We start from the raw sequence: 15,942 nt of genomic DNA on the forward strand, positions 1-15,942 counted from the left end.
GTTTTATGACATGCTGATCATTTTTCCCTTCTATGGCAATATCAAAATCACACTCTAACATATACTTATGACTATTGGTATTTTTTTCCAATTTAAGCCCTTTTACTCGTCTTCACTTAAAACCGAGTAGCATAAGTTGTTTAACATAATTTAAAACCTCATATTCTATCATAAAATACCAAAATACACAAATTTCAGCCATGGGTATTTTTCCAAATATGAACCCTAGGCTGAATTATTGCTAGAATAAGCTTAATCAAGTTACTAGGACTCCAAAAACGTAAAGATCATTAAAAACGGGGCTTGGAATCACTTACTATGAAGCTTGAAAGTTGAAGAAACCCCAGCTATGGAGGAGAGCAAAAATCGGCAGAAACTAATTGAGAAGATGACCATTTTTGTGTTATTTTTCCCTATTTAATTCATTTAATATCCAAATGACCAAATTACCCCTCCTTACTAAACTTTCAAAAATTCCTTCCATGTCCTAATTTTTGTCCATGAACTTAAAATTGGTCAAATTGTTATTTAAACCCTCCTAATTAATATTCCAAAGTAATTTCATACTAAAAACTTCTAGAATGCAAGTTTTGCAAATTATTCAATTTAGTCCCTAACCTCAACTTAAGCACTTTATGCATGAAATTTCATCACGAAATTTTCACACAATCATGCAATCATACCATGAACCTTAAAATAATAATAAAATAAAATTTTCTACCTCGGATTTGTGGTTTCGCAACCACTATTCCGTTTAGGCCCTATTTTGGGATGTTACAAATGAGTCAAACTTTGAATACCATTTCCAATGAGACTGCTTCAAACCGTACAAAAACCTTTGTAAGAGAAAAACATGATCTTCTTTACCTTCAAATTTGAAGCCTTTCGATTGTTGCATGTAGATGTCCTCATCAAGGTCACCATGAAGGAAAGTAGTTTGTACATCTAACTATTCTAACTCAAGATTATTTTATGCAACAAGGGCCAAGAGCACCCGAATGGATGTATGTTTCACAACGGAAGAGAAAACATTATGAAAATCAACTCCCTCCACTTGATTGTAGCCCTTTGCAACTAGTCTTGCCTTGTACCTAATGTCGTTAGGACCCGAACCTTCCTTTTTTTTAAAAAACTATTTACAACCAAAGATTCTTATACCAATGTGTGGTTTAACTAGCCTCTAAGTCTCGTTCTTTTGAAGTGATTCCATCTCTTCTTCCATTGTAATGAGTCATTTTCTAGAATCAGAAGCTTGAATTGCCTCATAATAACATAAAGGATTGGTTGAATCAATGCTCTCAGCAACACTTAGAGTATAAGTTACTAGGTTTCCTTCACAATATTTCTGTGGTGGCTAGATTTCTCGCATTTTCCTATCACGACCCAACTTATAATTAGTTAACTAAAATGGTGAGGGTACTTAAGGGTCAAATAAAGCCCTAACAGATTTGAAACAGCTTCAAACTTGTAAGAACTAGAATTTTTTCGTGTTGTAGCGATGTTGTGTAACTCTTCGTCGGGACGAGACCTCTGTTCGTCGCATCATTGGGCATTTGCTTGTTGAGATGTCACCCTCTATTTTGACTTTTGACTTCACCTTGCTCAAGACACTCTGATTTGTTGTGTCTTTAAAAGTAAGATCCCCCTTTTCTAATTAAAACATGGCAGATTCATCAAACAAAACATCTCTGCTAACAATTATTTTGTTGGATTTCGAACACCACAAGTTAAAACCTTTTGTACTGGTAGAGTATCTCAAAAAGATGCATTTAACGACCCTTGGTTTGAGCTTTCCCTAGCTAACTTTAGCATAAGCAGAACAACAAAAAAATCTAGGATTACAATAATTTGGGGGATTACCTGACCATATCTCCTCTAAAAATTTATCGTTCAATGCTCGATGAGGAGATCGATTTACCAAATAACTTGCCAGGTTTACGGATTTAGCCCAAGATTCCTTCCTTAAGCCTGCATTAGAAAGCATGCATCGAGCCTTTTCTAGCAATGTTCTATTCATTCTTTATGCAACTCCATTTTGCCGTGGAGTTCCAACAACATTTCAATTTCTTTCAGTTTCTTCTCGTTTGCAGAAATCATTAAACTTTGACGAATAGAACTCAAGACCATTATTCGTTCTCAACAGCTTCAAGAATTTTTCAATTTATTTTTCCAACAGTATCTTCCACTGTTTGAAGGTTTCGAAGACTTCACTTTACTGTTTAAGAAATAAACTCAAACTTTTCTAGAGTTATTATAAATAAAATTTAGGAAATATTTATTACCTCCTTTTGAGATGTCATAAGAAGGACCTCATAAATCGGAATGAATGTAATCTAGAGTCCCTTTTGTTCTGTGAACTACTGAATTGAAATTAACTCGGGATTGTTTCTAAAAAACGCAATGCTCACAAAAACCTAACTTACCAACTTTTATGTTTTTGAGAAGATCTCTATTGTACAAAATTGTCATACCTTTCTCACTCATATGACCCAGTCGCATGTGCCAAAGTTTGGTTAAATCGAAATCAAAGGAGAAAAAGTCACGTTGTAACAACCTAATTTTTAGTGGTATCGGGAATAGAGATTTGAGATCACTAAATCCGATGGGTGAGTTGAAAATTTAATAAATTAATACCCATGAGTCAAATGTGAATATAAAAGCATTTTTGAATTAGTGAATTTGGTGATTTAAAAGAATTAATTAGGTAAATTGGGTCAAGAATGAGGTATCGAGACCTGACTTCATAAATCAAGCCATAAATATTTTTAGAAATATTTATGGAGTGTTGGTGAGGTAGTAATAAAATTTAGTCAGAAAATTTTGACGTTTGGGTGGTTAATTAAATAAAAATGACTAAATTGAAAAGGATGTAAAAGTTGCTAAAATGATTAAATAGCTCAATTGTCAAATGAGGAAGGACCTAAAGTGCAAATAAGCCCAAAGGAGATATTTTGGGGGGCAATAGCTAAGAAATATCAGGAAATGGGTGAAATAAGGGCAAAATTGGAAAATTGACAAAATTGGCTAAATAAAAATGGGACTAAATTGAAATATCTAGAATTCTCTTCATTTATCTTCATATTCATCAGCTGAAAAACAGCCATGGAGGAGGGTTCAAGCTGGTTTTCATACTCTAGCTTCATGTAAGTTTAATTCTTGCTTTCTCCTTGACATTTTTATGTTTTTGGACTTTTACAATTGGGTCCAACTTACTATTTCATTAGTTTTTAATTCCATGTCTAATTTTTGAAGTTGATATGGATGAGTGCTGGAAGTATATGATGATTTTTCATGGAGCTAGAGCTTTAAATTGTTTATATTCTGATTTTATTGAAAGAATTGAATAAAAAGTGAATGTTTGGGACCTAATTGTAAAAGAGTTTGAAGTTAGAGTTTTATGTGAAAATTATGAATTTCAATAGTCATGAAATAACTTATAATGTCTATAAAAAGTATTAATTAAGAAAATTATCTTAATCGAGGGGTTAATTGAGCAAGGACTGAATTGTATGAATTATGAAATTTGGGGTAAAATGGAAATCAAAATTTTGCACTAAAATTATTTTGGGCAGCAGCAGTAGTTTAACTTTGAAAAATCACCAAAAATTTTAGAAATCGAATTAGAGTATGAATAAAATATGAAATTAAAGCTTATTGAGTCTAGTTTCTTATAAAAGAAATTATGTAAGCAATGGAATTGTAAATCATGAGATACAATAACTTTTGTGAGACAAGGTCAGAATGATTTTGGGTTCCCCTGTTCTGAATTTGGAAAATCATCAAAAATTGGATAAAAATAATTAGAGGCTTAAATTTATATTTTTAGAATCTTGAATGAGTCTATTTTCAAGAGAAACAAATGAGGACATCATTCAAATCTTGTACAAGAAGATAATAAATTTTTAGTGAAGAAGGGTCGGAACTGTCAGACAGCAGAACAGGGGAGATTTCAATGAATAAAATGTATTAATTGGACCAACCAAAAATTATGAAATTTTTATGGTAATAAGACATATTAGTCTAGTTTCTGGGAAAATTTATGGATGTTAATTTGGAGTTCTGTAGCTCAAGATAAAAATAATTTAGTGACTATGACACAGATGGACAGCTTGAATATTCACATAAGTAGATAGTAAAAATTATGGATAATGTTACCTACAAGTGTGTTGTTTATACTAAGGATGTGGATGGAGAGGAGGAGGAGGAAAATATACAAAAATATATGAATGACTCGTGTATAAATTGATCACATGCCCGATTATAATCGATAAGTGATGGATTAGAAATGATATAATGTTTTATTTGGTATATTTATTATGAAATTATGATTATCGTTATAATACAAAAATTGAACTTGTGAGTTTATATGGCTAAATTTTAGTAATTATTTGTTACTTTTATGAATTTCATGATGTGTTATTTTATATGTATTGATGATAAAATCGTGAATAATGTAAAAGTATGAAAATTGAATAAATGATCAAATTGAGCATTTCAGTTCAGTGACAAGATGAATTGAAGGAAAAGACCATGGTTGGACCATGGCAACAAGTGATAAGTGATAGCTTCGGCTACACTTATCTGATCAAGGAAAAGTGAAAGTGATAAGTGATAGCTTCGGCTACACTTATCTGATCAATGACAAATGACAAGTGAAAAGTGGTAGCTTCAGCTACCTGATCAGTGAAAAGTGGTAGTTCCGGCTACCTGATCAGTGAAAAGTGGTAGCTTCGGCTACCTGATCAGTGAAAAATGGTAGCTTCGGCTACAAGTGACAAGTGATTTCCGTATAAGACCATATCTGGGATATGGCATCGGTGTGATATATGCTACTGTATAAGACCATATCTGGGATATGGCATCAGTGAGATATGTGATTTGTGTAAGACCATAGCTGGGCTATGGCATCGATATATGAATATGTGTAAGACCATAGCTGGGCTATGGCATCATTATGTGAAGATGTGTAAGACCATAGTTGAATTATGGCATCGAGAAAACGAAGTACTCAATTTCGTAAGACGTTCACTAATTTGACAAAGTTTGGTAAGTGTTACATGGAATTATGTGATACAAGGAAGTACAGTTGATAAGATACGAGTATAGAACATGGTTGATAAATGAATTCATTTGTGATTTTATAATTGTTCATCTTGAATGTACTGTCCATATGTATTGATAATTCAAATGTTTTAATGAATAAAATTCCGATATGGAATAAATTGAACACTAGACAAATAATTATGAAATCGAATTCGGAATTCATGAAAATGACGGTTATTGATATATGGAGACATGAGGTATTGATATATGAATATGGAAAATGTTTGATAAATGTGTTTATTCATAATTATAGAATTATATACTTCATGTATACTATTTGCATAAAGATGATATTTCAAATACTTTGGTTATTTAAGCTTAAATATGAAATAGTCTGAAATCAAGATAAGTTGTTATGAAAATATATTTAGATTACAGAGATATGGCTGATATATGTTGTATGATTACATAACGTGAAATTGTGTATATATATGAGAAATTGAATGAGAATTAAGCCCATACACGTTTTGTCATATCCTGATTTTGGGCCTAGTCGGAATGGTGGTTTCGAGACCAAAAATCTGAGATAGAAATAATTATTTTATAATTATTTTGAGGTCTATGATATGATTGCATGATTGTGTGAAAATTTCGTGAAGAAATTCTATGCATAAAGTGCTTAATTTGAAGTTAGGGACTAAATTGAATAAATTGCAAAACTTGTGTTCTAGAAGCATTTTGCATAAAATTGAATTAGATTATTAATTAGAGGTCCTTAAAGAGAATTTGTCCAATTTCTAAAAAAATCTAGACAAAATGGGCTTGGAAGGGTAAAAATTTAAAGAATAGTAAAAAGGGCATTTTGGTCATTTAGGGTAAAATGAATTAAAAGACAAATTTTAAAACCCAAATGTGTCCATCTTCAACCCCATGGCCGAATATAGCAAGGAGAAACCATGGCTAGGTTTTTTCAAGCTTCCAAGCTCGATTGTAAGTCCGTTCTAGCCTCGTTTTTAATGTTTTTTTACATTTTTGGAGTCCCGATAACTTGATTTAGCTTATGCTAGCAATAATTCAACCTAGGGTTCATAATTGGAAAAATAACCATAGGTGAAATTTGTGTATTTTGGTGTTTTATGATAGAATATGAGGTTTTAAATTATGTTAGACAACTTGTGCTACTCGGTTTTAAGTGAAAACGAGTAAAAGGGCTTAATCGGTAAAAATACATAATAGTCATAAGTACATGTTAGAGTGAGAATTTGATGTTGCTATAGAAGGAAAAAAAACGATCAGCATGTCATAAAACATAAGAAAATAGGCTGAAGTTTAATTTACGAGCTTTGGGGCAAAAGTATAAATATGCAAAAGTTTAGGGGCAAAACTATAATTTTTCCAAAATATGATTTTGGGTCAATTTGAATAATGTGCGTCCTAATTAGACTATATTTTAAATGATAGAGTAAGGAAAACTGAAATTCGGGCTAAAATGGGGAAAATACCAAGTTGTGGACGAAATGGTAAAAGTAGCCATTTTCGCATACGAGGTAAGTTCATATGTAAATGTTGGTAACATAGTTATTATTTTAAATGTTTTAATGTTATTTAAATGATATGATAATTATTATGAAATATTATACTTGTGATAATTGTTTGATAATATGTCAAATTATGTGATATACTTGGAAAATGTGAAATACTACCGAGTATCGGTATCGGCATTCCGTAGAAGATGGTTGAGACACAAGATTGGGAAAAAGGTCCCGTTGAACCTTAGGAACGGATTAGGATACAAGTGACATGTCACTGGGATATTTGGGCATCCAAACTCGTTGAGTTGAGTCCGAGTTCACTTATGGATGCGAATGTCCGAACTCGTTGAGTTGAGCCTGAGTTCGTGAGATGTAACTAGACATCCGAGCTCGTTAAGTTGAGTCCGAGTTCACTTATGGATGCGAACGCCCGAGCTCGTTGAGTTGAGTCCAAGTTCGCTTATGGGCGGGTTACATGGTAGCTTGGCTACATATGTGGCACTTATGTGCAAACTTTCCATGTATCCAAATTATATTCCAATGTGTTCAACGAGTAAAGTTCTACTCAAATGGAGGAATACTCGAGATGAAAGGGACATTTTGGTAAGTGTTGTGAAATTGATACTTTGAACAGGTATGTACTTAACCCTCGGGTTGAAAACTCAATATAACAACAATATGGTAAGATGATAAATGAAAATATGATATGAATGTCTTGGTGATGATTATGCAAATGATGTTTTATGTTTGCTTATATGGTTATGTTACTTGCTATTTACATGTGAACTTACTAAGCATTTATGCTTACTCCCTCCTTTTCATTCCTTGTAGTTTTGACAAGTTAGCTCGGAAATCGGGAACGGTCGGAAGCTCGCTCACACTATCCGTATACCATCTTGGCATAATGGCTTGTATATTTTGGGTATGGCATGTATAGCATTATAATCATTTTGTATATATGGTCTTATGATATGGTTATTGAGTGGTATGGAAATGCTTGATAATGATTAGCCATTGGAATGGCTAATCATGATCATATTTGGAGTTATGTATGTCAAATTGCTAGCTAATCCATGGAAACCATGAAATAGATAAATTTTACCATAAAATAGATTCAGACAGCAGTAGTAACGTGAATTTAAAAAATCACTAAAAATAGTAGAAATGGAATTAAATGATGAATAAGTTATGTAATCGAAGCCTAATGAGTCTATTTTCATATGAAAGAAACAAAACAGGTATATAAGTAATATTTTGTGAGATATTTAAGTTTTGGTGGAACAGGGTCAGAGTGATCTCTGTATCCCCTGTTCTGACTTTTAAAATTCACTATAAATTGAATAAAAACAATTAGGAGTTTTATTTTACATGTATGAAATCATTCTTGAGTCTAGTTTTATAAGAAACAAACGGCATAGTCATTGAAACTCTGTACAGGGAGCTATCTGATTCGTAATACACAGGGGTCAGAGTAGTTGAACCCTGAAACAGGGGAGCCTTTAACTAATAAACTGTACTAATTGGCCAGACCAAAAATTCTAGAAAAAAATAGTAGATAGATATATGAGTCTAGTTTCAGGAAAAATTTACGGAATTGGATTTTGAGTTTCGGAACTCAAGATATGAATTTTTAAGCGACTATAACGCAGATTGCCAGCTTGTCTGGAAGTTTTAAAAATAAATTGTTTGAGCTGTTAAATTGATGAATTAAATTTAGTAACACCTCAAGCTTGACTCTGGCGACGGTCTCGGGCGTGAGGGCGTTACACGTTTCTTGTTATTTATATGAAGTGTACGACTGACAAGGGTGATGAAGTTATAAACAAGAGTTACACGGGTTGAAAACATGAGCGTGTGACTCTCCAAAGTGTGAAAATTTTCTAAGTGTTGAAAAAGTTTCATATGTTTACGGCTTGGTCCCAAACCACCCTGAATGTATGTTTTGGGCCCTGTAGGCCCATATAAGGGACGTTAAATATAGGTATGAAAGTTTTTAATTTAGAAAAAATTTTATGGCTGATTGTTTTTACATGATTGATCATATTAAGTTTGGTAATGCCTCGTACCCTATTCTAGGCTTGGAATACGGGTAAGGGGTGTTACACGCGTTGTGCCATCGCGATGATTTCAGATTTTATTTAGCAATCGCAGCCTTACCAGTAATCGTTGACCCTTGAAAAATGTATAGGCTGCTCTTTTTCTTTCCTCTCATCATAACAAGAGCCCCATGAGAAACTTTAAGTCATTTGACTCAATGACTATCCTGCCGTTAGGATCCAAAATTTCCAATGAGATAAGATTTTTCTTTAAATCAAGAACATACTTGACATCTGATAGTGTCTGAATAATTCCATCGTGCATCCTAATTTGTACTATTCCGATTCCAGATATTTTACATGGAGAATTATTCCTATTAGAACAACTCCACCTTTAACTAAATTGTACGTAGAGAACTAGTCCCTGTTGGGACACATGTGATAGGAGCACCCTGAATCTAAAATCCATTCAAAAGTAAGATGAGATCTTTCGCTCATTGGCACCAACAAGAAATTATCACTTCTGTCATCGGCTACACTAGCATCAACAACATTGGCTTCCTGCTTATCTTTCTCATCGTTTTCGGCATCCTTTTTTATTTCATTTTGAAGTTTCCAACATTCTGCCTTAACATGATCTACCTTTTTACAATAGCCATAATATTTGTCACAATTTTTGGATTTGGACCTTACTTTAAACTTGTTTCGATCTATCTTTCTAGTTTGTTGTTTACCTCTTGCAATTAAAACTGAAGCTTACCCATCTGATTTTTTTTTTGGTCTAACTCCTTGTCGAGTTTATTCTTGCTCAGAAGATTCCTCTTCACATCCTCGAACGAGAGATGATCACTCCCATAAATCAAAGTTTTCTTGAAAGTTTTATAAGAAGAGGGCAAAGAGCATAACAACAACATAGCTTGATCTTCGTCACTAATCTCTGCTTTGAGATTTTTTAAGTCATTAAGAAGGGTAACAAACTCACTAATACGAGTTTTAATGGACTCACCTTTAACCATTTTGAACGTGTAGAGATGTTATTTTAATACTAACCTGCTGGCTAGACATTTCATCATATATAAGGTTTTTAGTTTTTTCATAACACAGACGTTGTTTTCTCCTTCAGAACCTCCTATAACACATTATTCGTGAGGCTTAATTGAATAGTGGATAGGGCCTTTTCATCGAGCTATTCCTATTCTGACTAATCCATATATGCGGGCTTATTCCCTGTAACGACCTTTTTCAGATCGTTCTGAACTAGTATTGTCATCATTCGAACTTGCCACAAACTAAAATTTGCAATTCCTTCGAACTTCTCAATATCGAATCTTGATGTTTCCATCTTTGAACTGGTTAATTGCGAAAATCAAACTAGCTTTGATACCAATTTGTAGGGGATAAACTCGATTAAACAATCAACAAAGTGAACAAAATAAGAATAAAAAATATCGAACACGCAAATTTTACATGGAAAAGCTCATCAAAAGAGGATAAAAAACCACAAACAAAAGGAGATTTCATTGTAATAAAGGAGAGTATAAAAGATGAAAAGAATTAAAAGAAAAATCCAAAGCCCTAAAAGAAAAAATTTTCAAAACAAAGAACAAAATTCTCTTAATCGAAATATTTTTATTATGTATGACCTATTTGTAAGCTGAAATTCGTAGCATATATGATTGCAACGTCTCTGGGATAATTAGAGTTTAGGTGAGAAACTAAAAATAGAGTTTAATTAAGAAAAAAAAACCAAAATAAATTTTAGTTAAATTAAGAGACGTTCTCTCACAGTTTATAAAACAATAACTTCGTTTGCAATAAAAACATAATGCTTTGAAAAAGTTGGGTGTTATTTCCCTTTGGCTTTATGAGCTAAAAAGATGACAGTTCCTTTGAAACAAGAATAAAATTTGATACCAGACGCTTGAGTGTCCCTCAATCTAATGAAAAATCAAAGTTGTTCAAAGGGCGTTTGCACTCAAAGAATTTATTCCAAAACCATATCTTATGGACTATATATATATCAATTATGAAAGCCAGCAAGCAAGCTTATAATAACCTATATGAAAGCGTTGGAATCCTAGCACTAAGAAACCACAGAGGAATGGAGTGGTTGTATCCTAGGCGAAGGGGTCCTCAGTGGAAACAAGGGTGGTCAGGCCAGACCCTACCCTCCATGTCTGCACCGCCTCTCCCATTGGTCACCATTTTTGGGATCGTCCTTGTCTTGCTTTGGTTCTCTCAGTATGCTGATTACAGGGCCCACTTACATAACTCCGCAATAAACTTCCAGCTATTCCTTATTCTTTTGCCGGTTCTGCTAGTCTTCTTCATGGTCTCATTTTCATCTAGTGGAAGGTTTGCGTTTTGGCAGCGTCGTCTTGGGCGTCACACTGTTCACCCATCCAGGGGTTCACCTTGGGGCATCGCTGTCTTGGTTGGTCTTCTTTTTGTGTTGCTTTTTTATCAGTCTTCGTTTCACTCCAAATGGTTTGGACCTCTGTAACTCAAATACTAGCTTTTCCCCCCTTATTTCAATATTAAAAAAATAAAAAAAAAAGCAGCAGCAAGTTCATAATATTTATTTATGATGAGTTTTGGTTCTGAATTTTCTCAGGGCTTAATTTATTTTAGTATCAAAATAAACATATACGTTTGACCCATGAACACAGTGCCACCCATCATTAAACTTGAGGGACATGTTTCTTAAAAATAGGTTGGAATGATTGACTAATTGTTCCCACCATCAAGGTTTCAAAATAGAAACAGATGGTAGTGGCATGACTCAGATATAGGCTAGAAATCAAGTGTGAAAACGACCCTTCATTTTTGGTAGACAAATGGCGAAATAACAGCACCATATAATCATAGAGTTGCCAAAGAAACGTGTATGTTGGCCATTAGGGACGGTGCCACTTTTTTCAATTTGGTTTTCCCATCCCTGAACATCATTCATTCAAAACGGGTCATGGTCCCACCTACTTATTGGGTGCCTTTTAATTTGTTACTGTTACATCGACGATTGGGACGGTAATGATTTTTTGTAACAATAATGATAGTTTTACCAGCAAGCACAAAATTCTATCTCTTTATGATCATAAATATTAAAATAGATCTCTGGAAAAAACAAAACAAAAAAGATAGATCAGTCTTCAGCAAAACTATAGTGCTATTTTTATATACCAAAGTATTTCATATGTTTCCTTTTTCCTTGAACTTTGACGAAAGAAATAGTTAACAATGGAATGCTACAAGAAAGAAAAAAACTTGGAATCTTGGACTTTAATAAATCATTTCAGACAATTCATGAAACTTAACTTCTACCCTCTGCTGATTAAATAGAGTTTTATTCAGGCAAAAAAAATTCTTGTCGTCAACTGAAATTATATCATTCAATTTTCAAAGAATCCAAAGTAGGGTCTGATTTTTTCTGGTAGAAATTATTTTAAAACCATGAGATACTCTGTGTTAAACAAGCAACTTCTTTTGTGTTTTGCAATGTTATTTACAATACAAAACTATCATACATGCTTATACTTCATCTGATAAAGGCAAACCCAGTTCAGTCTATCACATATCAAACACCTAAAAACCAACCAAAATAAGAAATTCACAACTAGTTTTTATCATGTATCTAAACACATATACAGTATCATACCAGCCAGCTCTCGCGAAAAACTGACTGATACTGTACCAAAATCAGCAGCAGCACAATGAAAGCAGCCACAATCCAAGGTGAGCTACCCTCGGAAGGACGCTGGTGAGTCTGGCGGCGACGTTCCCATGGCGATGAACCAAATAACATATCGGAAGTATCCATAGATGACACCCAACGAGCCAAGAGTATCAACACAACTGGTGTGGCGAAAAGAACCCAACTCAGTTGCTCTTCAGTGGTTTCCAGAACTGATTCATAGTTCACATACCATGATATCCCAAGAAATATTGATGTCACTGCTAGGATTAACAGAACAGGATAAGGCAAAGGGCTTAAAGAGAATGAATCAAGGATGGAGTCCCCTCTTCTATAATAGGCCATTGAATAAATCTGTGTGCTCTCTGGTGCGAGATTTAAAGTTTATAGCAAAAGTGGGTGCCTGAATTTGTGTGGTTCACAGCTTAAAATAAGTTGTCACAGGGTATATCTGAACGCAGTGCTCTATTTGTTTTTAATTTGAATTTCTTGGATTCAGGTTTGAACTTCGCAAATGTGGGACCTACCGGTTAAATTTAAATTGTTAAACTTTTCTTCTTAGTCTTCAAAATATTACAGGGTCGGTAACTATCAGTATCACTCTTCCTCTTACCCTAAATATATTGCCAAAGCCCCCTATACAATACATAAGCTGTCTATACCTTAACAAGCTATATATTTACAAGGCTAGACTTTTTATCTCACAACTCATGTGATTTTAGGCGATTTTTTCTTTTCAAATTTGTTTAAATTAGTCTAACTCTCGTAAAAGATGATTTTTACAAAATTTCTTTAAGGCACCAAAATATAGTAGAAGTAATCTATGAGACAAAAAAAGCTCGAAAGAGTAAAATTATAATGACCCGAATTTTATCGATGCTAAAAAAGTATATTTTTGGGTCTTTATTTCTGAAAAGTAGATTCATAAATATTTATTTAAAAATATTTACGAAGTTAAGTGAATAGTCAATTAAAGCTTAATTAAGAGAATTTAGCTTAATTAAGAAAAATTAAGTATAAGGATTAAATTGAATAAAGAATAAAAGTTTAATTATAGAATAAAGAAAAGTGAAGGGACTAAATAGGAAAATAAGCCAAAAAGGGGTGACAAATGTATGGTTAAAATAAGTTATATGTGTACAAATATAAATGGTACACATGTATTATACATGTGTAATTACTTAACATATAAGTAAAATAATAATTAAAGTATATTATATTAATATAATATAAAAAAGTAATTAAAATAAATGAAATAAAGAAAAAGGAAAGAAAGAAGGCCACGGTTAGCAGGGAAAGAAAGAGGAAAGAGAAAAGAAAAAGGAAAAGGGAAAACTAGGGATTTGGAGTTTGAAGTGTAAATTGGTAAGTCAATCAAACCCTTTTTACTTAAGTTTGATGTTTTAGAAGTTTTAGAACAAAGTTTTGATGAAATTAAGTTGATATTTTGAAGGTTATTAGATTTCTAGATATTATTCATGTTGAATAAAATGATGAATTATGAGTTTTATTGATAGGAATTTAAGTTAGAAGTGGGAAAAATGATTAAATTATAAAGAGAAAGTTAAGTTTTGACATAGTAAGGACTAAGTTGAAAGAAATTCAGAATTTAAGTTTCATGTTGAATATGAAAAGCTGGAATTTATTTTAAGCAAGTATAAAGATGAAAACTTAAGTTAATTTTGAAGAAAAAGAATGGTTATGGTGGAAGGACTAAATTGGAATTTATGAAAAAGTTACATGGAAATCTTAAGAATGTGATATTAATGACTTTGAATGAATGTAAATTTTTCGTAGCTAACGTAGCGCTGGAAATGTCATCGAAGAAGGGGAAAGAGAAAGTGGACGAGGATATCGAGTAAACTCGAGAATTACGGTTTGTATTTTTATAAACCGAATCTAATAATTATTTGTTGAATTTATTATTTATATGAATGGTAAGTATTATTATTATTATGGTATTGAATTGAATAAAAATTCATGAATTATTAGTGATTATTGATATTGAATAGAATATGTGAATATTGAGTGGAAAATTGAAAAATGTTTATTGCATTGAAATTGATTTGCATGTGGATTGATATGGAAAAATGTATTAAATTGGATTGAAACTAAATTACAAATGAAATTGAAAAGTTGAAAGTTTATTGAATACCCTATTAACTGTATCGGGCTAGTCAGATATAGTTGGCATGCCATAGGATTGGAAGTGTTCAGGGATATTCCGACTGTATGTCGATGAGACACTATATGGTCGACTACTGTGACTGTTCCGGATTCGTTTAGAAGAGGTACTGTTACTGTTTCGGATTTGTTCCAATGAGGTACTTTGTGTACCGCTACTGTTACTGTTACCCTTACGGTGTATTCCGACTTCTGCCGATGAAACACTGTATATTATCCTTGGTGTGTGGGTTAGATCCGTGTATCCGTCCAGGTCCGAGTCATGTTAATAGGGGTACTGAAAAGTATTAAAGACTATCTGCTACTGAATAATTGACTGTTACAGAATAAAAGACTGATACGGAATAAATGAATATTACTGATTAACCGATTATTACTGTTGACTGACTAGTACTAAATGATAAAAATTAATTGGTTGTTACCCAGGAATATTAACTGTTATTGAAATGAGATAGTACTGACTATTGAATGAAAGGTGAATAATATTATTACTCAAATGAATTGTAACTAAAAGTACTGAAAAACTAATTGTTACTGAATAATGGACAGCTACTGAATGTCTGAATGATACTGAACACAGGTTATTACTGAATAAATATGCAAAATCGACGGATATTGAACAAACATTGAAATTGTATACATTTCCTTGAAAGTGATTAACAAGATCTTAGCATTATATTTCAAAAACAAATGATTGAACTATTAGGAGTAATAGATTGAATTCTCAAGGTCCATTGATATATGATTTATTATTAACTTAAGTATCAGTTTATAGAAATACCACTGAGTTCATACTCAGCGTACGGTTTGTTTCTGTGCGCAGGTTAAGTTAAAGTTAGATAGCTGAATCAGCATCCCAGGCTGATCCCGAACTCAATAAGGTAAAGTATGTTAATTATTGATAATGGCATGTACCTAGGATGTCTTAAGTGTGTCATATTGGATTGTGATTGTAATAGTGAAATAAGTAAATTGATAATTGATAATAATACGTGATAACTGTTTAAAGTTAAGTATTGGATAGTATATAAAATGTGATTGGAATGGTTTAGTATTGGTATTGGTAAATGTTGTGGATTGAAATTTGCAGGATTGGTAAATTTTAAAATACAAGGTTCATTTTGAGTCCACATAATTTGTCACACGAGCGTGTGACCAGGCCGTGTGAGACACACGGTTTGCACATGGGCATGTTGTTAGGTTGTGTGTCCCCTGTACTTAAATTGTTACAACCAAGTTCGTACACGGGCATGTGCTTTGAATGCCACGGCCGTGTCTTAAAGTCAGTTTAGTACACGGGCAGGCCAAATGGACGTGTTTCATGGCCATGTTTAAAAGTCAGTGTTGCACACGGGTTGAGAACACGGGCGTGTCCCAAGCCGCACGGGCATGTTAAACTAGCCACACGGGCGTGTGGGATTGTTCAAAAGAAGAAAATTTAAAATTTCACGAAAAA

General features: G+C 33.1%; 2 protein-coding genes across 2 annotated transcripts; one reads left to right on the forward strand and one right to left on the reverse strand.

Annotated features, from left to right (window-relative positions):
* Positions 1-10,637: 10,637 nt before the first annotated feature.
* LOC107920697 (uncharacterized) lies at positions 10,638-11,114 on the forward strand. The gene has a single exon (XM_016850522.1). It carries the CDS (start codon positions 10,638-10,640, stop codon positions 11,112-11,114), a length of 477 nt encoding a protein of 158 aa, XP_016706011.1.
* A 962-nt stretch (positions 11,115-12,076) lies between these two features.
* LOC107927770 (uncharacterized) lies at positions 12,077-12,774 on the reverse strand. The gene has a single exon (XM_016858883.2). The coding sequence runs from the start codon at positions 12,645-12,647 to the stop codon at positions 12,261-12,263; it is 387 nt and encodes a 128-aa protein (XP_016714372.2). The 5' UTR covers positions 12,648-12,774; the 3' UTR covers positions 12,077-12,260.
* Between the last annotated feature and the right edge of the window lie 3,168 nt (positions 12,775-15,942).

This window comes from Gossypium hirsutum, chromosome A12 (genome assembly GCF_007990345.1).
Source record: "Gossypium hirsutum isolate 1008001.06 chromosome A12, Gossypium_hirsutum_v2.1, whole genome shotgun sequence".
NCBI lineage: Eukaryota > Viridiplantae > Streptophyta > Magnoliopsida > Malvales > Malvaceae > Gossypium > Gossypium hirsutum.